Source organism: Erinaceus europaeus, chromosome 17, assembly GCF_950295315.1.
Source record: "Erinaceus europaeus chromosome 17, mEriEur2.1, whole genome shotgun sequence".
Taxonomy (NCBI): domain Eukaryota; kingdom Metazoa; phylum Chordata; class Mammalia; order Eulipotyphla; family Erinaceidae; genus Erinaceus; species Erinaceus europaeus.
The window spans coordinates 14269736-14294045 of NC_080178.1; the positions used below are offsets into that span (position 1 = coordinate 14269736).

The 24310-nt window shown below is 49.7% G+C and overlaps 2 protein-coding genes across 3 annotated transcripts; one reads left to right on the plus strand and one right to left on the minus strand.

Moving 5' to 3' along the window:
* The first annotated feature begins 2715 nt into the window (after positions 1-2715).
* C1QTNF4 (C1q and TNF related 4) lies at positions 2716-14725 on the plus strand. 2 transcript variants are annotated; one of them, XM_060176412.1, is made up of 3 exons: positions 2716-2821; positions 3066-3119; positions 13589-14725. In XM_060176412.1, exon 3 carries the CDS (start codon positions 13594-13596, stop codon positions 14596-14598), a length of 1005 nt encoding a protein of 334 aa, XP_060032395.1. In that variant the 5' UTR covers positions 2716-2821; positions 3066-3119; positions 13589-13593; the 3' UTR covers positions 14599-14725. The 2 variants fall into 2 exon arrangements, with proteins under 2 accessions (XP_060032395.1, XP_060032394.1); XM_060176411.1 differs by having other exon boundaries at positions 3070-3119.
* A 2566-nt stretch (positions 14726-17291) lies between these two features.
* NDUFS3 (NADH:ubiquinone oxidoreductase core subunit S3) lies at positions 17292-24309 on the minus strand. The gene is made up of 7 exons (XM_007519035.3): positions 24156-24309; positions 23990-24055; positions 21791-21888; positions 21183-21332; positions 19291-19416; positions 19054-19173; positions 17292-17537 (listed from the first exon to the last, which is right to left on the minus strand). The coding sequence occupies exons 1-7, from the start codon at positions 24217-24219 to the stop codon at positions 17373-17375; spliced, it is 789 nt and encodes a 262-aa protein (XP_007519097.1). The 5' UTR covers positions 24220-24309; the 3' UTR covers positions 17292-17372.
* Between the last annotated feature and the right edge of the window lies 1 nt (position 24310).

The window sequence follows — 24310 nt, forward strand, 5'->3', positions numbered from 1 at the left end:
CTGCTACACCGTGCATGTGGGGAGCCGGGGGCTCAAACCGGAATCCTTATGCTGGTTCTTGCGCTTTGTGCCACGTGCGCTTTACTTGCTGCACTACCGCCCGACTCCAGATATTTGTTTCTTTTTTTTATTTGTTTATTCCCTTTTGTTGCCCTTGTTTTATTGTTGTAGTTATTACTGTTGTTGTTACTGATGTCAAGATTGTTGAATAGAACAGAGAAATGGAGAGAGGAGGGGAAGACAACAGAAGGGGAGAGAAAGACACCAGAAGACCAGCTTCATTGCCTGTGAAGCGACTCCCCTGCAGATGGGGAACCGGGGGCTCTAACCGGGATCCTTAGGCTGGTCCTTGCACTTTGCGCCACCTGCACTTAACCCATATTTGTTCGTTTTTAAAGATGGACTTATTAGTGAGAGAAAGAGAGTGATACTCTGGTCCTAGAACATGCGATGTCATGGATCAAACTCAGGATTTCATGCTCACAGGACTAACACTTTAATCAGCACGCCACCTCCCAGACCACAGCTTTATTTACTAATAAGAGAGCACAAGAGAGGGCCAGGGCATCACTATGGCACATCACTCAGGACCCCATGCTTGAAAGTACAACACTTGGGGCCGGGTGGTGGAGCACCTGGTTGAGCGACATGTTACAGTGGGAAAGAACCCAGGTTCAAGTCCCTGCACCTGCAGGAGGCAAGCTTTGCGAGTGGTGAAGCAGGGCTGCAGGTGTCTCTCTGTCTCTCTCCTCCTTCCCTCTCGATTTCTGGCTGTTCCTATCCAATAAAGATAATAAAAAAGAAAAATAAAAAAAATAAAGTACAACACTTTATCCACTGTGCCACCTCCCAGGCTATATGAGCCAATTATTTAATTATTGATACAGTCTTAGAGTAGCTAAAAATCATACAGTTTTTAAAAATACTTTACTATTTGTCAATGAAAGAGAGATATAGAGAGAAAGACACAGAAAGAGAGATAGAGAGACCAAAGCAATGTTCAGCTCTGGCTGATGATGGTGCTGGGGGTTGAACCTGGGACCTAGGAGCCTCAGGCATGAAAGCTTTTTCCATAGTCATTATGCTGTCTCCCCAATCCTTAAAATCATACATGTTTTGAGAGCTCCAAAAGAAAGTCCCCATGGGCAGGAGGGTCAAAATGGGGAGCCAGGCTTCTCTAGGACCACACAGAGGGTAGAACCAAGTCTAGAATGTTTTCTGGTTGGAGCATGTACTAATGTCTACACAGGGTCCATGTGTGTGAACCTGCAGAGCCCAGGTCAGGCAACTTGACCATCCTAGGGCAGGTAAGGACAGCTCCTGGCTGCTGAAAGGAGTTCTTCAGAAGCTTCACTCAGGGCTGGGAGACAGCATACTGGTTATGCAAGTGACTTTTGTGTCTGAGGCTCCTGAGGTCCCAGGTTCAATCCCACACACCACCAAAGCTGAGCAGTGCTCTGGTAAAAGAAGAAAAGTAACTATAATAATTTGGCCCCAGGGAGTCGGGCGGTAGCGCAGCGGGTTAAGCTCAGGTGGCACAAAGTGCAAGGACCAGCATAAGAATCCCGGTTTGAGCCCCCGGCTCCCCACCTGCAGGGGAGTCGCTTCACAGGCGGTGAAGCAGGTCTGTAGGTGTCTATCTTCCTCTCTGTCTTCCCCTCCTCTCTCCATTTCTCTCTGTCCTATCCAACAACAATGACATCAATAATAACTTCAACAATAAAACAACAAGGGAAACAAAAGGGAATAAATAAATAAAATTTTTTTAAAGAATTTAAAAAATAATAATAATTTGGCCCCAGAAGTGGTGCAGTGGTAGGATTCTGGCCTGGTAAAGCATGAAGTCCTGAGTTCAGTCCCTAGTACAGCCTGTGCCAGAGTGATCTTCTTCTCTTGTTCCCTCTCTAGTGAAACAAATGAACAAACAAATAAATGTCTTCCACATAGTCACCACCTCGAGTGCCACTCCAAAGTGTCCCCCAGTCCAGCAGCCCTGATGAAGAGTCCCAAGGTCAAAACCCAGTGTGGACACCATGAGGTGCCTCTGGCAGGTGTCAAGGGGAGTCTATTTCCCCAGCCCTGATGTCCTTTCCAATCCAAACTCAGCTCTGCCCTTCCAGAATCCTCTCCTTCCTTACTCTCATGCCAGGGGACCCAAGTTGACCCAGACCCAGAGGGCATTGTCTTCCTCCTGCTTTCCTGTGTGGGTGACATGACCCATTTGTTCCCTAGAGACCCTCCCGAAGTGTCACATCTGGACTCCAATCCCAGCCAAAAGCTCACCTTCCACTGTCCTTGCAGCCCAGACACCAGTCCAGGGTCCAAGTCCTGGTCTAGTTCCCTCCCCTCCAACCAGGCAGGAGAGAGAGAGACAGAGAGAGATGCTCTGAGTCACCCCCAGTTGGACTCTGGGCCTCAGTTTCCCCCAGGTGCTAGCTTGGATCCATGACGCCTGCGCTCTAGGTCACCGAGGAGAAGGCGCCAGGGGCTCCGCAGTGGGTAGCAGGGCCTGCTCGGTGCACAGCCCCGGGACTCAGCCGCTGGTTCCCGCCCTCCCACAACCCTCCATCCCCACCCCTCTGGGGACGTCCCTCCGTCCCCGCCCGCTCCCCTCTCATGCTCTCTGGGCCCCTCCTCCCGCTCGCCGTTGTCCTCGCTCCCAGGTGCCCGGCGGCCCCGCGCCCACCGCGGGGTCCCAGGCCCCGCCCGCCGCCGCCGCCTCGGAGGAGCCCCGCGCCCGGCCAGGCCGCCCGCCGCAGCGCGGCCGCTCAGTGCGCAGCGGAGCCCGGAGCCGACCGCGGGCTCGCCGCCCTCCAGCCAGGTGAGGGCGGCGCAGGGGCGGGGAGCCGGGGCGGGCAAGGCGGGGGACGCCGGGTGCTGTTTCAACGGAAGGAGGACAAGGGAGGTTTTTTATTTTTATTTTCTTTTCATGAAAGAGGCTCCATGCGAGGTTTGGCCAGGAGAGGGGCCGGGAGACCCCCCTTCTGAGTTGTTTTTTTCATTCATTCATTCATTCTTTCTTTCATTCTTTCTTTCTTTCTTCTTATTATTTTTCCACCCACGAGAAAGGATTACTTGGCTTCCTCGGTGCCGGGGAGACTCGCCTTCTTTCGAGCAAGGTAGGTGGGAGGGGCTCCTGGCGGGGCTTGAGGGAAGGGGGATTGGGGAAGGGGCTTTGGCAAAGGATAAGGGGAACCCGAGATACCTTAGCTCCACATTGCTGCACCTGCACCACCCACCATTGCTATTCCCATGCCTATCCCCATCGGTTTGGGGGCTCTCAGTCTACCCAGTCCGTGTCCCAGTTCTCTCTCTTTCTCTGAAGATGACTGTTTTGAGCCCCTCCCCACCTTGGACTGAGTGAGGACAAGTCGTTCCCCTCCCTGGAGCTATGATGCCCACCTGTCCCCCTCCCACCTCCGGCCTGTGTGGGGAGGGGGGTCCAGGGAGCATGGCGACCCCGGGGGTATGAAGATGGCCCGCGGTGGCTGGCACGGAAGCAGACCCGGTGGCAGAGGCGGGGTGCACCAGACTGGGTACCAGACTGAGACTGGGAGGGGACGGCCGAAGCATGGGCTGGGGGGTGGGGGGCGCAAGAGGTTCCAGAGGTTTTTTAGATACTTCCCCATACTCCAGAGATGGTACCCCCAGTCCCTCAGGAGTCCTTGGTTTTGCGCTCTCTTTCTATCCCCACCTCCCATCATCCTGGATCCCAAGACTCAATTCTATTTATCTCCCCGCCTATTTCTGGAAAAAAAAAAAAAAAAAAGGAGACTGAGGTAGAGGCTCGGTGGGCTGGCAATATCTGTGTTTAAGAGGAGAAGATGGTGGAGCAGAAGGCACACTGAGAACCTGGAATCTGCAGACCCAAGTGTCTCATGACCTCAAGCTGAAGCGCTTCTCTGCAGGCCTCAGTTTCCTCATCTGTAAAATAGAAGAGAGTGCACCTGCCTTGAAGGTTTGCCAGAAGAGCAGATGTGTCCAGTGAACTGTAGAAAATGGGAACACTGTGTGCTTGTGTGGTGAATCCTCACCATGGCAGAGCCCCCACCCCCACCGAAAAAAAAAGAAAAAGAAAAAAAGTGGCTGGCTTATATAAGAGCTAGAAAAGGTACCTCCTACTGAGAGTGTTCAGTTAGGATAGGACATGGGGTTTCTTTATTTACCTACTTATTTTATTTTACCAGAACACTGCTCAGCTCTGGCTTATGGTAGTTAGCTGGAGACTGAACTTGGGAACTTTCAAGCCTCAAGCATGAAAGACTTTTTGCATAACCACTGTGCAATCTCCCCAGCCCCTTGGGGTCTTTATTATGAGAATGTGAAGTAGGTACACTTCTCTCCAGGTGCAGAGTTCTATACCCTCTGGTGTGTAGAGTGTAGGCTAGATTCTGGCCACCATATACCCTATGGTGTGGTGGGCATCCTTTTTATTGGGGGCTCTTTGGCACAGCTGCACAGAAGGCCTCCAAACCTATACACAGCCTTGGGGCATTTCCTGTAGAAGCCCATATCCAAGGCTGTTCAGTTCATTTTTTCTTTTTTATTTATTTTATTTTATTTACATTTTATTTTCCCTTCTGTTGCCCCTGTTGTCTTTTTTTTATTGTTGTTGTTGTTATTATTGTTGTTGTTATTGATGTCGTAGTTATTAGGACAGAGAGAAATGGGGAGAAGAGGGGAAGACAGAGGGAGAAAAAGACACCTGCAGACCTGCTTCACTGCCTCTGAATCGACTCCCTTGCAGTTGGGGAGCTGGGGGCTCAAACTGGGATCCTTCCGCCGGTCCTTGCGCTTTGCGCTATTATTTATTTATTTTTATTTTAAAAAATATTTATTTATTCCCTTTGTTGCCCTTGTTGTTTTTTATTATTGTAGTTATTATTGATGTTGTTGTTGGCTAGGACAGAGAGAAATGGAGAGAGGAGGGGAAGACAGAGAGAGGGGGAGAGGAAGACAGACACCTGCAGACCTGCTTCACCGCTTGTGAAGCGACTCCCCTGCAGGTGGGGAGCCGGGGGCTCGAACCCAAATCCTTACTCCAGTCCCTGCACTTTGAGCTACATGTGTTTAACCCGCTGCGCTACCGCCCAATCCCCTCTTTTCTTTTCTTTTTTTTATTTACTAGAAAAATAGGAGAGAAAGAACCAGACATCACTCTGGTATGTGTGCTGCTGGAGATTAAACTCAAGACCACATGCTTGAGAGTCCAGTGCTTCATCCACTGCGCCACCACCCAGCCCACCCAGTTAACTTTCTTTTTTCTTTTTTTAATATTTATTTATCTATTTTCCCTTTTGTTGCCTTTTTATTGTTGTTGTAGTTACCACTGTAGTTATTATTGATGTCGTTGTTAGATAGGAAAGAGAGAAATGGAGAGAGGAGGGGAAGACACGAGAAAGACAGACCACCTGCAGACCTGCTTCACCGCATGTGAAGCGACTCCCCTGCAGGTGGGGGCCTGGGGCTCGAATTGGGATCCTTACGCCGGTCCCTGCGCTTAGGACCACGTGCGCTTAACCCGCCGCGCTACTGCTGGACTCCCTCTTTCTTTTTTGCCTACAAGATTATGGGTGGGGCTTGGTACCTGCACTACAAATCCACTGCTCCTGGTGGCCATCTTTTTCCCACTGTTGTTGCTGTTGGCTAGGACAGAGAAATTGAGAGAGGAGGGGAAGACAGAGAGAGAAACATAGACACCTGTAGACCTGCAGAACTGGAATTCTTGAGTTTTGCACTATGTGCACTTAACCTGGTGTGCTACCACCCGGCCACATTTCCTTTCTTTTTATATTTTATTTATATTAATTTATTTTGGATAGAGACAGAAACTGAGAGAGAAGATGGAACAGAGAGGGGCCAGGTGGTGGCACACCTGGTTATGTGTGTACATTATAGTGTACAAGGACCCGGTCCAAGCCCCAGGTCCCCACCTGCAGGGGGAAAAGCTTCAGGAGTGGTGAACCAGGGCTGTAGGTGTCTTTTTTTTTTTAAACATTTAAAAAATTTTTTATATTTATTTTCCCTTGTTTTTTTTATTGTTGTTGTAGGTATTATTATTGTCACTGATGTCATTTTTAGATAGGACAGAGAGAAATGGAGAGAGGAAGGAAAGACAGGGGGAGAGAAAAACAGACACCTGCAGACCTGCTTCACCACTTGTGAAGCGACTCCCCTGCAGGTGGGGAGCCAGGGGCTCGAACTGGGATCCTCACACTGGTCCTTGAGCTCTGTGCCACGTGCGTTTAACCCGCTGCGCTAGCGCCCGACTCCCTGTAGGTATCTTTATTTCTCTTTCCTTCTCTCTATCTCACCTTTCCCCCTCAATTTATCACTGTCTCTATGTAATAAAAATAAGTAAATAAAAAAAATATTTATTTATTTAATTTATTCCCTTTTGTTGCCCTTGTCGTTTTATTGTTGTAGTTATTATTGTTGTTGTCGTTGTGGGATAGGACAGAGAGAAATGGAGAGAGGAGGGGAAGACAGAGAGGAGGAAAGAAAGATAGACACCTGCACACCTGCTTCACCGCCTGTGAAGCAACTCCCCTGTAGGTGGGGAGCCGGGGTTCGAACCGGGATCCTTATGCGGGTCTTTGTGCTTTGCGCCACCTGTGCTTAGCCCACTGCACTACAGCCCGACTCCCAATAAAAAATATTTTAAGAGAGAGGGGGTGGGGGTAGATAGCATAATGGTGATGCAAAGAGACTCTCATGCCTGAGGCTCCAAAGTCCCAAGTGCAGTATCTCATACCACCAGAAGCCAAAACATTTTTTTTTTTTGGTTTTGTTTTTATTAACAGTGCTCTGGTTTAAAAAAAAAAAAAAAAAAAGGAGGAAATTTTGAAACCAAACGGTGGTGCACTCAGTTAAGTGCACAAGGACCCAGTGCGCAAGGACCTAGGTTCAAGTTCCTGGCCCCCACCTGTGGAGGGAAAGCTTCACAAGTGGTGAAGCAAGGCTGCAAGTGTCTGCCTCTTTCCCTATCTTCCCTGCCCCTCTCAACTTCTCTGTCTCTATCCAAAAATAAGTAAATAAAATAAAAAGATTTTTTAAAAAACTTTAAAAAGAGAGAGGAAGAGAGATACCTGCAGCACTATTTCACCATTCATGAAGTTTCCCCCTGCAGGTGGGGGCCAGAGGTCTTGAAATGGGTCCTTGAGCACTGGAATGTGTGTGTTCAGCCAGGTGCATCACACCACCCAACTCCCATATGTATATATGATCTTATTTACTTATTTTGCATAGAAACAGAGAAATTGAGAGTGAAGGGGAAGATAGGGACAGACACACACACACACACACACATACGTAGCTCTGTGTCACCACTTGTGAATCGTCCCCCTTGCAGGAGGGGCAGGGGCTTGGACCTGAGTTCATGTGCTTTAGAGCATGTGTGATCTATGAGATGTACCACCACCCAGATCCTCTTTCTTTTGCCTCTGCTTTGGGGGTTGGGACATTGGAACCCCAAAGGCAGTGGTCCCCAGGAGGAAGCAGTGGAGCCCCACCATGGGAAAGTGACTCCTCTGAGTTAAGCAGCTAAACTCCCAAGGTTCAGTGTTACTGAGTCCCTAACCCTTCAAGGCAAGAGCCTGATCAGTTTGCTCTTCTCAAAGTCACAAGCATTTGCCCTTGCACAACACAGATGCTGTCCACACCTGCTAGGTCAGAGCAGGTCACCTCCCCATTTACATGAGGAAGTCACCCTGAGACGAGAAATGTGCCTGAGGTTTCACAGCGTGTGAAGGAATGATGTGCCCAGTCTTGTCCACTGAGGAGTAAAGCTGCTGCCTTCAGCCTCACTAAAACCCTGCTGGGGTGCTGCATGCCCCTGTCCCAGCAGCTCCATATTGTCCCTGTCCCCTGTGACCAGACCAGCCCCCAAATACAGAGAAGGAAAAAATCACTTTTTGGGGGGAGTTGGGCGGTAGAGCAGCGGGTTAAGCACAGGTGGCCCAAAGCACAAGGACCGGCATAAGGATCCCAGTTCAAGCCCCCGGCTCCCCACCTGCAGGGGAGTCGCTTCACAGGCGGTGAAGCAGGTCTGCAGGTGTCTATCTTTCTCTCCTCCTCTTCCCCTCCTCTCTCCATTTCTCTCTGTCCTAGCCAACAACGACGGTATCAGTAACAACAACAATAGTAACTACAACAATAAAACAGCAAGGGCAGCAAAAGAAAATAAATATTTTTTTAAAAGAATTTTAAAAAATCACTTTTTTCTATTGTCACTAGGGTTATTGCTGGGGCTCAGTGCCTGCCCTGCAAATCCAACTCTTCTAGCTTCTTCTATTTTTCCTTTCACTTTCTTTTTTCTATTTTATTTGACAGGAAAGAGAGAAATTGAGAGGTGAGGGAAGAAAGAGAGAGAGGGAGAAAGGTAGATACCTGCAGACTTACTTCATTGATCATGAAGCATCCCACCCTGCAGTTGGGGAGCAGGGGCTTGAACCCTGGATCCTTGAGCATGGTGATATGTGCACTTAACTGGGTGCATCACTGTCCGGCCCCCAAAATCTCCATTTTTCTTTTTCTTTCATTAAAAGTTCACTTTTTAAAAATCATTTATTTATTTTCCCTTTTGTTGCCTTTGTTTTTTATTGTTGTTGTAATTATTGTTGTTGTTGTTGATGACATTGTTAGGACAGAGAGAAATGGAGAGAAGAGAGGATGACAGAGGGGGAGAAAAAGATAGACACCTGCAGACCTGTTTAACTGCTTGTGAAGCAACTCCCCTGCAGGTAGGGAACCGGGGGCTCGAACCGGGATCCTTACGCTGGTCCTTGTGTTCTGCGCCACCTGCGCTTAACCCACTGCACTACCGCCCGACTCACTTTCTATTTTTTTTTTTTTTGTCTTCAGTGTTATTGCTGGAACTTGGTGCCAGCACTATGAATCCATTGCTCCTGGTAGCCATTTTTTTCCTTTTATTTTTTTAATGGATGGAACAGAGAGAAATTCAGAGAAGAGGGTAAGATAAAGGGAGAGAAAGATAGACACCTGCCGACCTGCCTCACTGCTTGTAAAGTGACCCCCCTGCAGGTGGGAGCCAGAGGCTCAAGCCATTTCGTATTATGTGTGCTTAACCCAGTGCGCCACAGCCCGGCCCTAAGTCCCATTTTTCTTACTCTTAATTTCATAGAGGGAGCAACCTCAAAACCAGGCTGTCCGGTCTCAAAGCTAGAAGGGCCTGTGGGTCAGTTCAGAGGTGCTATAGGGCAGCTGATCTTTGAGTGGATAAGAGGCTTGGAAAAGGGTCAGGGAGAGCTATATTCTTTCCTGGCCAACAGGGGCTTCAAAATAGCCAGAGATGGCAGGGGAGTATGAATAATGGTTATGCAAAAGGATATACATGTCTGACACTCTGAAGTTGAGGCTTCATCATAAGCCAGAGCTGAGCAGCGCTTGGCAAAAACAAGGGGGCTGGCCAGTGGCTCACCCAGTTAAGTGCAAGGACTCATGCAGGGATCTAGGTTTGAGCAGCTCTCTACCTGCAGGGGAGATGCTTCACTAGTGGCAAAGCAGGTCTGCAGGTGTCTTATCATTCTTTCTCCCTCCTCTCTCAATTTCTCTGTCCTGTCCAATAAAATGGAAAGAAAATAGCCACCAGGAGCAGTGGATTCGTAGTAACTGGCATCAAGCCCCAAGAATAACACTGGAGGCAAACAAACAAACAAGAAACAACACACAATTCAAGGAGGTGATTCAGCAGTAGAGGTGGTGCTTTATATGCTTGGTGCTCTGGGTTCAGTCCCCAGCATCTCACAAGAAAGGAACAAAGGCAAAACAAGTGGAACTTCACAGATGGTAGAGTGGTGCTTTAGTGCTTCTTTTTTCTCATTAGAAAAAAAAATCGGGGTCAGGCGGTAGCACAATGGGTTAAGTGCAGGTGGCGCAAACCACAAGGACGGGCCTTAAGGATCCCCGTTCAAGCCCCCGGCTCCCCACCTGCAGGGGAGTCGCTTCACAGGCGGTGAAGCAGGTCTGCAGGTGTCTATCTTTCTCTCCTCTCTCCATTTCTCTCTGTCCTATCCAACAATGAACGACATCAATGACAACAATAATAACCACAAGGCTACAGCAACAAGGGCAACAAAAGAGGAAAAAGAAAAAAAAAAAAAAAGCCTCCAGGTGCAGTGGATTCATGGTACAGGCACCAAGCCCCAGCAATAACCCTTGAGGCAAAAAAAAAAATTCTGTGTGTGTGTGTAGAGGGGTAGGCAAGCAGTGGTGCACCAGACTGAGTGCAGTGCACAAGGACCAGGCTTCAAGCCCTCTGTCCTGACCTGCAAGGGGAGTTTTGAAAGGTAAAGCGGTGCTTCAGGTTTCTCACTCTCCCTATCTTCTTCCCTCCCTTTTCTTTCTTTCTTTTTTTTTTTCAAATATATAAACACCTGCAAGTCCTGCTTCACCGCCTGTGAAGCGACTCCACTGTAGGTGGGGAGCCGGGGGCTCGAACCGGGATCCCTACGCCAGCCAGCCACATACGCTTAACCTGCTGCACTGCCACCCGACTCCCCTCCCTTTTCAATTTCTCTCTATCCTAATAAGTAAAAAATTAAAACAGAAAAGAAAAAGAAAAAAAGTGGCTGCCAGTGACTAACCCTGGTGGCAATAAAACTGAGTAATACAGTGGTCCGGGAGATGGCGCACAGATAAAGCTTTGGACTCTGAAGCATGAGGTCCTGAGTTCGATCCCCGGCAGTACATGTGCCAGAGTGATGTCTGGTTCTTTCTCTCTCTCCTCCTATATTTCTCATAAATAAATAAAATCTTTAAAAAAAACTGAGTAATACAAATAAAATAAAAACCCACTGGGAGAGATAGGTCTATTCAGGGATGTAGAAAAGAAAACAGACACGGCAAGTGGTTCAGTCGCAGAGCGTATATCTTGTATGTTAAGGGTTGACTCCCCATAACTGCGTTAGAAAAAAAGGGAGGGTAACCATGAATAAGGACATTAGTGGAGACAGTTTCTGAGTGAGGGGGTTGGTCAGTAACCACAGGAAAATGCAGCAAAGTGGAGGCAGAAGGAAACTCAAGACCCCTCTGTACACACCTTGTTCTCAGAGCTCTTGGGTACCCCTAAGGGGGTATGAATAGGACAAACATTCATATATTTATTTAGTCATTTTTTAAAAAGATAATACTAATTGGGGATCAGGCGGTAGCACAGTGGGTTAATCGTGCATGGTGTTAAACACACAGACGAGCCTAAGGATCCCAGTTCCAGCCACCGCTCCCTTCCTGCAGGGGGGTTGCTTCACAAACGGTGAAGCAGGTCTGCAGGTGTCTGTCTTTCTCTCCCCATTTGTCTTCCCCTCCTCTCTCCATTTCTCTCTGTCCTATCCAACAACATCAATGGCAACAATAACAAGGGCAACAAACTGGGAAAAAATAGCCTCCAGGAGCAGTGGAATTGTAGTGCAGGCACCAAGCCCAGCAATAACTCTGGAAGGAAAAAAAAAAAAAAGATGTACTTCTTTTTTAAAAAATAATTTGTTACATACGTGCACAAACACATATATGGAGAGAGCGAGCACCAGAGCATCACTCTGGCGCATGGGCTATCAGGGACTGAACTCAGGGCCTCATGCTTCTAAATTCAGCACTTTAGTCACTGCACCACCTCCTTGGCTCCAGTGTACTTCTTTCATTTGCCGAGGGAAGCCAATGGCAATAAAACTCTGCTACCTGCAGTACTGGGTATTGAACTGAGAGACTCAGACATGTAAATGTCTTGCTCTTCCAGCTCATCTATCTTCCCCAGCTGCACATTTAATCAGAACATTTCTGCTTGTATCTGCCGTATTTATGTGTTCAAGTTTCTGTGTGACAAAGGAGTTCTTGTGTTTATTAAAATATAATAAATTGGGGGGGGAGTGCCACGCTGTACGTGTTACCATGTTCAAGGACCTGGGTTCGAGGTCCTGTTTTCTCTGCAAGGGGGAAACTTCATGAGTGATGAAGCAGATGTCTTTCTCCTACCGCCGCCCCCCAGCAATTTGTCACTATCCTAATGAGAAAGAAAGGAAGAAAGGGGGCTGGGGAGACAGCATAATGGTTATGCAAAAGCCTTTCAAGCCTGAGGCTCTGAGGTCCCAGGTTCAGTCCCCTGCATCACCATAAGCCACAGCTGAGCAGTGCTCTGGTCTCTTCCTCTCTCATGGTATCTTTCTCTCTGTATCCACTCTTTCTCACTAAAATAAATAAAATTTTTAAAAAGGAAGGAAGGAAGGCAGACAGGCAGGTGGTAGCGAATCTGGTTAAGCGCACACTTTATAGAGCACAAGGACCCGGGTTCAAGCCCCCAGTCCTCACCTGTAGGGGAAAGCTTAGCGAGTGGTAAAGCAGGGCTGCAGGTGTCTCACTGTCTATTTCCTTATCTCCCAACCCCTCAACTGCTCTGTCTCTAACCAATAAATAGAAACACTTAAAGAAAAAGTGTTTTAAAAGAAAAAACAAAAGCAAACAAGCGAGCCACCAGGAGCAGTGGATTTGTGGAGCAGGCACCAAGCTTCCGCGATAACCCTGGTGGCAGTTAATTAATTGGAGGCTCACTGGCCTCATATAAGGGTTCTCAGAGGGACCCTTGGCCCAGTGAAACAGGAGACATGTTAATTCTCAGTCCTCAGCCGGGTGGTGGTGCACCTGGTTGAGCGCACATATTACAACACACAAGGACCCTGGTTCAAGCCCCCGGCCCCCATCTGCAGGGGGAAAGCTTTGCGAGAGGTGAAGTAGGGCTGCAGGTGTCTCTCTTTCTCTTTCTCCTTTATCTCCCCCTCCACTCTCGATTTCCGACTTTTAAAAACTATTCCCTTTTGTTGCCCTTGTTTTATTGTTGTAGTTATTATTGTTGTTGTTGATGTTGTAGTCGTTGTTGGATAGGACAGAGAAATGGAGAGAGGAGGGGAAGACAGAGTGGGGGAGAGAAAGACAGACACCTGCAGACCTGCTTCACCGCCTGTGAAGCGACTCCCCTGCAGGTGGGGCTCGAACCGGGATCCTACGCTGGTCCTTGCGCTTTGCGCGCTTAACCCGCTGCACTACCGCCAGACTCACTTTTTAAATTTTTTAAAATATTTATTTTTCCTTTTCTTGCCCTTGTTGTTTTTTATTGTTGTTGTTACTGATGTCATCGTTATTAGGACAGAGAGAAATGGAGAGAGGAGGGGAAGACAGAGAGGGGGAGAGAAAGACAGACACCTGCAGACCTGCCTCACCACCTGTGAAGCGACTCCCCTGCAGGTGGGGAGCCGGGGGCTCGAACCAGGATCCTTACACCGGTCCCTGCGCTTTGCACCACGTGCACTTAACCCGCTGCGCTACCGCCCGACTCCCAGATTTCTGTTTCTATCCAATAAGTAAATAAAAATAAGAAACAAAAGAGAGAGAGAGAGAGAAAGGCAAAATGCTCAGACCTCATCCCGGGCCTATTGGGTGGAAACCCTGGGGGTGGCAGCCCAGCCAAGCGTTTCAACAAGCCTCCCAGGGGTGCCACTGAGGCCCCCTCGGTGGGTAGGCGTCCTGGGGAGAAGATGCGCCCCGGCCCACGCCGCCCCGCTGCCCTTCTGCCCCGCTGCAGGCGCCATGCTGCTGCTGCCGGTGCTGCTGGCTGTGCTGGGCCCGGCCTGCTGGGCGCTGGACCCGGCCCCGGGCTCCGCGGAGCTGCGCTCGGCCTTCTCGGCGGCTCGCACCACCCCGCTGGAAGGCACGTCGGAGATGGCGGTGACCTTCGACAAGGTGTACGTGAACATCGGCGGCGACTTCGACGCGGCCACCGGCCGGTTCCGCTGCCGCGTGCCCGGCGCCTACTTCTTCTCCTTCACGGCGGGCAAAGCCCCGCACAAGAGCCTGTCGGTGATGCTGGTGCGCAACCGCGACGAGGTGCAGGCGCTGGCCTACGACGAGCAGCGGCGGCCCGGCGCGCGGCGCGCCGCCAGCCAGAGCGCCATGCTGCAGCTCGACTACGGCGACACGGTCTGGCTGCGTCTGCACGGCGCCCCGCAGTACGCGCTCGGCGCGCCGGGCGCCACCTTCAGCGGCTACCTGGTCTACGCCGACGCCGACGCCGACGCCGACGCGCCTGCGCACGGCCAGCCCGCGGCCCCGGAGCGGCGCTCCGCCTTCTCCGTAGCGCGCACGCGCAGCCTGCTGGGCTCGGACGCCCACCCCGGGCCGCGGCACCGGCCGCTCACCTTCGACGCTGAGCTGGTCAACATCGGCGGCGACTTCGACGCGGCGGCCGGCGTGTTCCGCTGCCGCCTTCCCGGCGCCTACTTCTTCTCCTTCACGCTGGGCAAGCTGCCGCGCAAGACGCTGTCGGTGAAGCTGATGAAGAACCGCGACGAGGTGCAGGCCATGATCTACGACGACGGCGCGTCGCGGCGCCGCGAGATGCAGAGCCAGAGCGTGATGCTGCCGCTGCGGCGCGGCGACGCCGTCTGGCTGCTCAGCCACGACCACGACGGCTACGGCGCCTACAGCAACCACGGCAAATACATCACCTTCTCCGGCTTCCTGGTCTACCCCGACCCGGACCCCGACTCCGGCCTCGCCCTCGACGGCGCACAGCTCCGGCCCCCGGAGCTCTGAAGCGGGGACGGGACGGGACGGGACGGGACGGGACGGGGAGGCGGCGGGGTGGGGGTTGCATGCCGTCGGGGTGGCTGGCTGGACTCTGCAATAAAGCGGGGGCTGTCTGCACGGGGGTCCTGCGCTGTGTCTTCATCTCTGAGCCTTTTGGGGGTGGGGGTCAGAGGGTGGGATGCAGGCAGGCGGGAGGGCGAGGCGGGGGGGGGGTCGGACACCTAGCTGTCGTCTGGGCCTCCATCTCCCACCCAGTGAGTCCCTCTGTCTAATCCTCCCCACTGACATCACAACGTACATCTGTTATATACACATCTTTTTAAAAAAATATTTATTCCCTTTTTGTTGCCCTTGTTTTATTTATTGTTACAGTTATTATTGATGTCGTTGTTGGATAGGACTGAGAGAAATGGAGAGAGGAAGGGAAGACAGAGGGGGAGAGAAAGACAGACACCTGCAGACCTGATCACCGCCTGTGAAGCGACTCCCCTGCAGGTGGGGAGCCGGGGGTTCGAACCAGGATCCTTGCGCTTTGCGCTACCTGCGTTTAACCCACTGCGCTACCGCTCGACTCCCATATACATTTTTTAATTAATTTGATAGAAACTGAGAAGAGGGCGGAGATAGAGGGGAAGAGACAGACACCCACAGCCCTGCTTCACCACTTGTGAGGCTTTCCCCCTGCAAGTGGGGACCAGGGGCTTGAACCCTGCTCTGTCTGTTAAACCAGGTACAGCGCCGTCTGCCCCCCCTTTTTTGCCTCCAGGGTTATCATTGGAGCTCGGTGCCTGCACTGTGAATCCACTGTTCCTGGTGGCCATCGGTTTTCCATTGTTGTTATTGTTGGATAGGACAGACAGAAATTGAAAGTGGAGGGAGTCGGACTGTAGCGCAGCAGGTTAAGCGCAGGTGGCGCAAAGCACAAGGACCGGTGTAGGGATCCTGGTTCGAGCCCCGGCTCCCCACTTCCAAGTGAGTTGCTTCACGAGCGGTGAAGCAGGTCTACTGGTGTCTTTCTCTCCCTCTCTGTCTTCCTCTCCTCTCCATTTCTGTCCTATCCAACAACAACGACAACAACAATAACTACAACAAGGGCAACAAAAGGGAATAAATAATATTTAAAAAAAAAAGAAATTGAAAGTGGAGGGGAAGAGAGAGAGGGAGACTGGCTTCACCGCTTGAGAGGCTTTCCCCCTACAGATGGGGACCAGGGGCTTGAGCCTGAGCCTTTGTGCACTTAGCCAGGTGTACCTGGCCCCTCTATATTTTTTTATATTTATTTTCCCATTTATTGCCCTTGCTTTCTATTGTTGTAGTTATTGTTATTGATGTTGTCATTGTTAGATAGGACAGAGAAATGGAGAGGAGGGGAAGACAGAGAAGGGGAAAGATAAGACACCTGCAGACCTGCTTCATGGCCTGTGAAACAACTCCCCTACAGGTGGGGAGCCGGGGTCTTGAACCAGGATCCTTAGGCCGGTCCTTGCACCTTGTGCCACGTGCGCTTAACCGACTGTGCTATTGTCTGGCCCCTCTATATTTTGATGAGACGAGACCAGAAGAAGCCTGGTGATGGTGCACCTGCTTGAGCACACGTTAAAATGTGCAAGGACCCTGGTCTGAGCCCCTGGTCCTCACCTGCAGGGGGAAAGCTTTGAGTGGTGAAGCAGGGCTGCAGGTGTCTCTCTCCCCACTCCGCTCTCAATTTCTGGCTGTCTCTATCCAGTAAACAGACTAAAAGAGAGAGACTAGGGCACTACTCAGCGCTGGCTCACACACTGAATCTGGGACCTCAGGTTTGTAAGTCCTCTGCACAACCTTTATGCTTTCTCACCCACCCATTACCATCCCTCACACTCTGGAAGATGGGGGGTGGGGGCAGCTGAGCTGGCATCCAGGGTCCAAGCCATTCCCAGAGACCTGAGCAGGATGGAAAGCACCAGACATGAGTCTCTGTCCGAGGGGTCTGGGAGGGGCAGGTCTGGCAGGTGAAAGGGATCAAGGATGGCAGCCCAGAACTGCTGCAGCTGTTTCTCAACATCCTCCAAGTCTCTGGGCCAGAGTCTGCGGCCTGGACCTGTGGACACCAGCAAATTCTCTGGGATAGATGTGCAGCGGCCTTCCTGCAGTTCCGGCCCAGCCCAGAGCAGCTGAAGGGTAGCCATGAAAGGAGTGGATAGGGCCTCAGGAGCAGGACAGGAGTAAGAATGGTTGTGTATGTGTGTGTGGGGGAGGGGGGGAGGGGGGCGGCGGCAGCAAGTTGTAGGACCCAGGCTGGGTTGTCCCCTAGATGACACACAGACCCCTGGTTACCAAATGTCCTTTGCCCCACATCTGGGCGTGTGTGTGTTTATAGAATTGTCAGCCCAAGCCTGAGTCCCAATGTAATGGGTTGTTTGGATACAGAGAGAGAGCAGGATTCGTAAGTGAGCTAGAGTTCTTAGTTAACTTGGAACTTTGTGAATGTTTGGATGGAATGAAGATTTCCCTGGATTCGCCTAGGTCTCTGGGTCCCTCAGTTGCCACAAGCCCATCCTGAGTCCTGTGAAAGCTGCCATTTCAGCTCCAGAATCCCTCTTCCAGAAATACTCGGGTGAGCAAATGTACATCTTCGATCTATAAAGCAGAACCCAGTTTCTCAGGGGGAGAGGGGCAGGGATCCAGAGCATCACTTCTATCCATGATAAATACACCAGAAGTACTGAGTGTAAGAATTTTATTTACATGGACACTCAGTTATAGAAAAGGTGCTTCCCAGGAGTTACATGCCTTCTCTGAAGCTACTTGGTTTCTGTTTTCTCTCCAGCTTCAAGCTTGAGGTTTTCAGGGGGCTGCCGGTAGGCAGGGAAAGCCTCCCATGGGCTGTTCAGGTCAAACTTGCGGAACTCTTGGGCCAACTCCACTGGCTCAGCCACCACCCGCTTCACTTCATCATCATAGCGTAACTGTGGAAGAAAAAAGCAGGCTTTAGCACCCTGAGGAAGGTTTGCTACGGCTACTGAGGAGCCCGCTTCCCCAAGGTCACAGGCCCAGCCCCTCTGTTCTTGACTCCTGTCCCAGCTTGTCACAATGTCTCCATTTTTGACATTCCACAACTGTGACATCCCATGCACAGTTCAAAATACCCTGTGACCTCACACCCCTACCCACCACCACCTTCAAATAATGGAGTTATTTTTCCAGCAGAAATGACTGTGCTCACCCATTCACACTCTCATAAATGAAGTGACAATTAAGGGTCTTAGCCAGAATCAGGGAGCAAGTCAGTAGACTAAAACTGCCACTCAAATTGAGGCCATGTGATATTGGTATTATTACTGTCAAAATGCAAGGCAGCACGTTTACACGGCTTCTCGTGCAATCAGGGTCAGCTGGGTAACGGGGCTGGGATGGTTAAGAAGCAGGAGCATTGGGCACTATCTCGACATTTCTTAAACGCTGCTTTGCTACACAATCGCATGTGTTTACAAAAACACAGTGCATCTTGCTAGGAATCAGTCTACACCACACAGATGGCAAAGATGAGCGCTGGGATTTATCTGCAAGGTTTTTATTTTTGGAACAGAGGCAGAGAAAACGTGAAAAGGAACAGAGCACTGACGGTTTCTGCAATGCAGTGGCGTCCAGGCTCACATCTGGGTAAACACATGGAAAGGCGGTGCACTACCCAGGTGAGCTACTGCTATTCTGCCGGCCCTCCGTGCGGTCCCTGCAGTCGTGTGTTGCTAGAGCTGCCTCTGGCCCTTCTCAAGGGCTGGAGGTTTAGTGTTTCTCCCCCTCAGCTATGTTCTCAGAGAACCAGGGCAGGGGAAGATGATTCTCCATTTTTTGGTCTTGGGGACACAATGTGCCCTCAAGGCTGCCACTGTAATAGCTAACAGGAATTAAACTTTTACAATATATCAGGTGTTACACATTATTTAGCTCACCAGAAATTTTTTTGCTAAGTACTGTTATTACTCCTGTTTTGCAGATGAGAAAACTGACAGAAAAACAAGTAACTTGCCTCAGGTTACAAAATGAACTAAGAGTTTTGAACACTTTTTTCTTCTTCTTTTTAATTTGCCTACAGGGTTATCACTGAGGCTCGGTGCCTGCACTACAAATCCATGAATCCACTGCTACTGGAGGCTATTTTTTTTTCCTTTTGTTGTCCTCGTTATCACTGTTGTTATTGTTATTGCTGTCGTCATTGTTGGATAGGACAGAGAGGGAGAGAAAAAGAGACACCTGTAGACCTGCTTCACCACTTGTGAAGTGAACAACTCTGCAGGTGGGGAGCCGGGGGCTCAAACCGCAATCCTTATCTGGTCCTTGCGCTTTGTGCCATGTGTGCTCAACCCACTGTGCTACTGACCGGTCCTTCAAGAGTCAGTGTTCTAAAACCACAACCCACAGATATTTCCTGCTGCTATGTCGGCTCTCTTCCTGAGGCTGCTGTCCCAGTCTCAAGGCTCCTACCTCAACATAGCCAGACAAGGGGAAGTCTTTTCTGAAAGGATGCCCCTCAAAGCCATAGTCTGTCAGGATCCTCCTCAGATCAGGATGGTTAGCAAAGAAGACTCCAAACATGTCCCAGATCTAGAAACAGAAAATAGAGGCCCAGAGGCAACAAAACAGAAAGAGTATGTGCTGTAGCTGTGGTTTCAGCCAATTCAAGCCATGCTGAGGCAGGGCCCACCACACCTAGTAACTCACCTCCCTCTCATACCAGTTGGCTGCCTTGTACACAGGGACTGTGGAGTCAATGGGTGTCAGCTCGTCCGTATAGGTCTTCACACGGATGCGAGAGTTGTAGCGCAGAGAGAGCAGGTTGTAAACAATCTATAAAGAAAACAGAGGTGCTGGAGGATGGCGACAGCCAATCTGAGAGGTTGGGCCAGCATTTCTGAATAAGGGCAACGCACATGCATACAATCGTAGGCTCAGTATCTCTTGCACTACTTAAAAGTCAAAGAAATAATGAAGACTAAATACAAATATTCTCCTTCCTCTCAAGGCTCCAAGGGTCAAGAATGTGATTCAGTGACAGAATACCTGCCTTGCAAGTGTAAGACCCTGATAGCACATGATAGCAACAAAGATAAAACAAATGGAACTCAAGGATAGCGGAGCAGTGCTTTGAGTTTTCTCTCTTATCACTCACACAGGCAAGGAGAAGGCTCAGCGGTAGAATGTATCCCTTGCATGTGTCAAGGCCCAGGACTGCACTGAAAAAGGGGGGAGGAGGGCCAGTGGCAATGCGCAAGAACCCAGCTTCCAGCCCCATGTCCCCACCTGCAGGGGGAAAGCTTCACAAGCAGCAAAGCAGTGCTGCAAATGTCCCTCTCTCTCATTTTTTCTTTTCTTTTATTTATTTATTTATTACTGGATCAAAACTGAGAGGGAGGGGAGATAGGGAGAGAGACAGAGAGATACCTGCAGCCCTGCTTCACCACTCGTGAAGCTTTCCCCCTGCAGGTGGGGACCAGGAGCTTGAACCTGGGTCCTTGCACACTGTAGTGTGTGTACTTAACCAAGTGAGCCGCCACCTGGCCCCCAGATGTCTCTCTCTGCCCCCCAATTTCTCTCTGCACTATTAAAATAATATATATTAATATATAATATATTAATATATATTAAATATATATATAATATATATTAATATATAATATATTAATATATATTAAATACATATATATATATATATATATATATTTCCCTTTCAGTCTTAGGAAAGCAAAAAGAAGTCTGTCAGCTGAGTGTCCCTCCCATGTCCTTACAAACCCCAACACCTCAGATACTGCACACTGTTATAATAAGCAGTTTATGTGCCTTTCTCCTTCATCAGAGTGGGGGGGGCTGCTAGAGGAAAAGTATTGGGAGTTATTTCTCCTTAACCCTATGGTCTGGCAAACAGAAGGTTATCAGTAAATATTAATAGCTAATTGTGTCACCAATCTATTCTACACTGACAATCTGCCTGTATTATCTCATTGAATCCTCACAATCAGTCCATGAGGTAGGGACAAAAGCTTCCCCCTGAAAGTGGGGAGCAAAGGTCCTTGTGCACTGTAACATGTATACTTAACTGGCACGCCACCACCAGGCCCCAATTTTATACTTATTTTGTACAAAGGAAAAGTACAATTCAGAAAAAGTAAACAAAAATGTTTGAATTTTGGTTCTGTGATTCTGAGGGCTCAGTTTTAACTGCTGTGGTGTGACCCAAAGGAATATATGGTCCAAAGATAGCTGTCACCCTAAAAATTCTTCCCTCTTGGGAGTCGGGTGGTAGTGCAGCGGGTTAAGCACACGAGGTGCAAAGCGCAAGGACCGGCGTAAAGATCCTGGTTCAAGCCCCTGGCTCCCCACCCGCAGGGGAGTCACTTCACAGGCGGTGAAGCAGGTCTGCAGGTGTCTGTCTTTCTCTTCCCCTCTGTCTTCCTCTCCTTTCTGCATTTTTCTCTGTCCTATCCAATAACAACGATGTCAATAACAACAATGAAACAACAAGGGCAACAAACAGGGAATAAATAAATAAACATAAAAAAAAATGTTCCCTCTTCACTTCCTATATTTTCCTAAACCTCTCAAATTACTTAACTCACCTCAAAACGATTCTGCCGGGTGGGGATGTCAACTGCTGTCAAGTCAGCCAAGGATTTGAACTGTGCATTGGTGTGATCGCGGAGGAAAGTCAACACTGGGATGACTCCATCTGGATGGATACAGATCTCCAACTCACTGAAGCATGTCACCTGCAGAGACAGAACAGGATAGGAGAGGGATCCGAGAGCTACTGAGAGACCAGCTAACAGTCTTAAGTTTTAAGGCAGAGAAAGAAGTCCAAGTTGGTCTGGAGGAGTCTGCCCACTCCTACTCACCAGGAGAGCATGATTCTTTTACTTTCCCCTTTGTTGCCTTTGTTTTTTATTGTTGTTGTTGTTATTGATGTCATCGTTAGAAAGGACAGAGAGAAATGGAGAGAGGAGAGGAGGGGAAGACAGAGAGGGGGAGAGAAAGATAGACACCTGCAGACCTGCTTCACTTGTTAAGCGATTCCCCTGCAGATAGGGAGCCGAGGCTCAAACTGGGATCCTTCCGCTGGGTTCCTGCACTTTGCGCCACGTGCGCTTAACCCAATGCGCTACCGCCCAACTCCCTGAAAGCATGATTCTTCCTTAAATTAAGGCCAAGCAACAGTAATGCGTATTACCTGAACTTGTTGGACATATTTGGGCAGGATTTCAGCCACATACTCTCCAAAAGCTGAGAGTTGCTTGTGGGTTACATCATCCCGTAGTCTGACAGTGGCTGGAAGGAGAAGACACATTAAACAAAGGAGTTACACTGTCGGGCTGGAGTAGTGGCTCTGCCTGTGGACTCTGAGACGTTAAACAAAGGAGTAAAGAAGGCAGCAGCAAGGGCCAAGTGGTGGTACACCTGGCTGAGTGCACATGTTACAGTGTGCCAGGACCCAAGTTTGAACCCCTGGTCCCCACCTGTAGGGGGAAAGCTTCACAAGTGGTGAAGCAGAGCTGTGGGTGTCTCTCTCTTTCTCTCTCCCTATTGCCTCCTTCCCTATTTCTGTCTCTATCCAATAAATAAGATTTAAAAAAAAAAAAAAAAGAGGAGGCAGCAGCCAGCCCTGCATCTACTCAATCTCCAAAAGGGCTCTTTGCAGAATCATGAAAATGAAAATGGTGAAGAAAGAAGGTTCCTCTTCCAGGGAATAAGAAGTGAGGAAAACTTGGAGAAAACGCCACCCACACAGTTCAGTAAGAATCTCTTTATTACTCAAGCTGGGATAGTCACCTCTTCCCAAAACTATTGTATGGTGTGACCCAGGAGGTGGTGCAGCAGATAAAGTGTTAAATTCTCAGCTTAAGGTCCCAAGTTCGATCCCCGGCACTGCACAAGCCAAAGATGCCCTGGTTCTCTCTTCCTCGCTCTAGATCTCTGGGAAGCAGTATTCTATGTTTCTCCCTTCAGAGAGCTTGCATTTTTGCTATGTCAAATGTCTCATTCAGAGGTTTTTTTTTTTCTTGTTTTTTTTTTGGTGGGTTGAACCTGTGACTTTGGAAGTCTTGAGCCATGCGAGCCTCTTTGCATAACCATTATGCTATCTACCCCTACACTCACTCAGAGTTCTTTAAGGGTAGCCACTTCTCTGCATCTCCTTCACATCTAGATAATGGGTCCTCAAACTAAGAACTGCCACGCTGAACAGCCATCTCAGATGATCTAGTTAAAACTCTTATCTAGTTTAAGTGAATGAAGTACAGAAAGGAGAAGAAAAAAGGTTTCCTGACTCTCAGTTGACTGGAATCTGTCTCCATACACTCACCCAAGCAACCTTAACCACAAGCACCCACACAGCTTGAACTGGAGAGTAATGCCTGGTGTTCTCTGCTTCTGATCAGCTTTGTCAGTCACTGCTCTTAGATTCTGGGAAAGTTTTTCCTCAGGGCTATTTCCCGCCTTCTAGCAGCGAAACAATGCTGTCTGCCTAGTAAAACTGTTGTGAGGACTTATAAGATGATCCGCTAAAATACTTAGCAAGGTGTCTAGCACGTAACATATTTAACAGCTCTGAGGCCCAAAGACTATGTTCCCAGCTCTCAAAGAGCTAACAGTTTGCTACTTAATTTTATTTTACCAGAGATTTATTTATGACAGAACAGTTACGGGACTGGGGAGATAGCATAATGGCTATGCAAAGAGACACTCATGCCTTAGGCTCTGAGGCGCCAGGCTCAATCCTCAGCACCACTATAAACCAGAGCTGAGCAGTGTTATGGTTCTTTCTCCGTATCTCTCATTAAATACATAAGTACAGGGGCCGGGTGGTGGTGCACCTGGTTGATCGCACAAGTTACAGTGCACAAGGACCCAGGTTCAAGCCCCCAGTCCCCACCTGCAGGAGGAAAGCTTTGCGAGCGGCGAAGCAGTGCTGCAGGTTTCTCTCTGTCTCTCTCCCTATTTCACCTCCCCTCTCGATTTCTGGTTGTCTTTATCAAATAAATATAATACAAAAAAATTAAAAATACACAAGTACTTTTCTTGAAAAAATCAAGGCTCAATGACAGAACAGCCAGAGAACAGTAGAGGATCACTCACTCTGGTGTGCTTTAGCCACTAAGCCACCTCGGTGGTCGCCAAAGGGCTGTCAGTTTAAATAGCTGCGGGAGGGGGAGGGGGGAGTCGTGGAAATGGACAGAAGGACAATCAGGACCGTAACACAGAGGCATAAGCGCACAAGAATGACCCGATTCTGCCTGCAGACGGTCCAGGGACAAGCAGAGATTTGCGGGCGGAAGCAAGAAAGGGCATCACGGGACAAGGGCAAACATCAGCCACGGGCACGAAGGGGTCCCCTGCAGTCCCGAGAAGGGCTGGGCCCACACATACTCACGGCGCGTGTCGGCCGCGGCGCTCTCCTTCCTCAGCTGCAGCAACTGTGCCGAGGGTCGTCCGACCACTGCACGGGAGACAAAAAGGCAGGAGCGTCGGGTGAGGCGCCAGGGCTCCGTGCGCCCGCTGCTCCAGCCCCAGGCCTCAGCCGGCTGCCCCCTGCTCACCCCTGCTCAGCGCCGCGGCCCCCGGGATGCCCCGCAACCAGCCCCTGGCCGCTGCAGCCGCCATGTTCCAGGACGCAGCCCCGGCGAAACCTACAGGACTCGGAGCTCCAAGGGCACGGACCGGAAGCGGAAGAAGTGCATTCGATCTTCTTCCG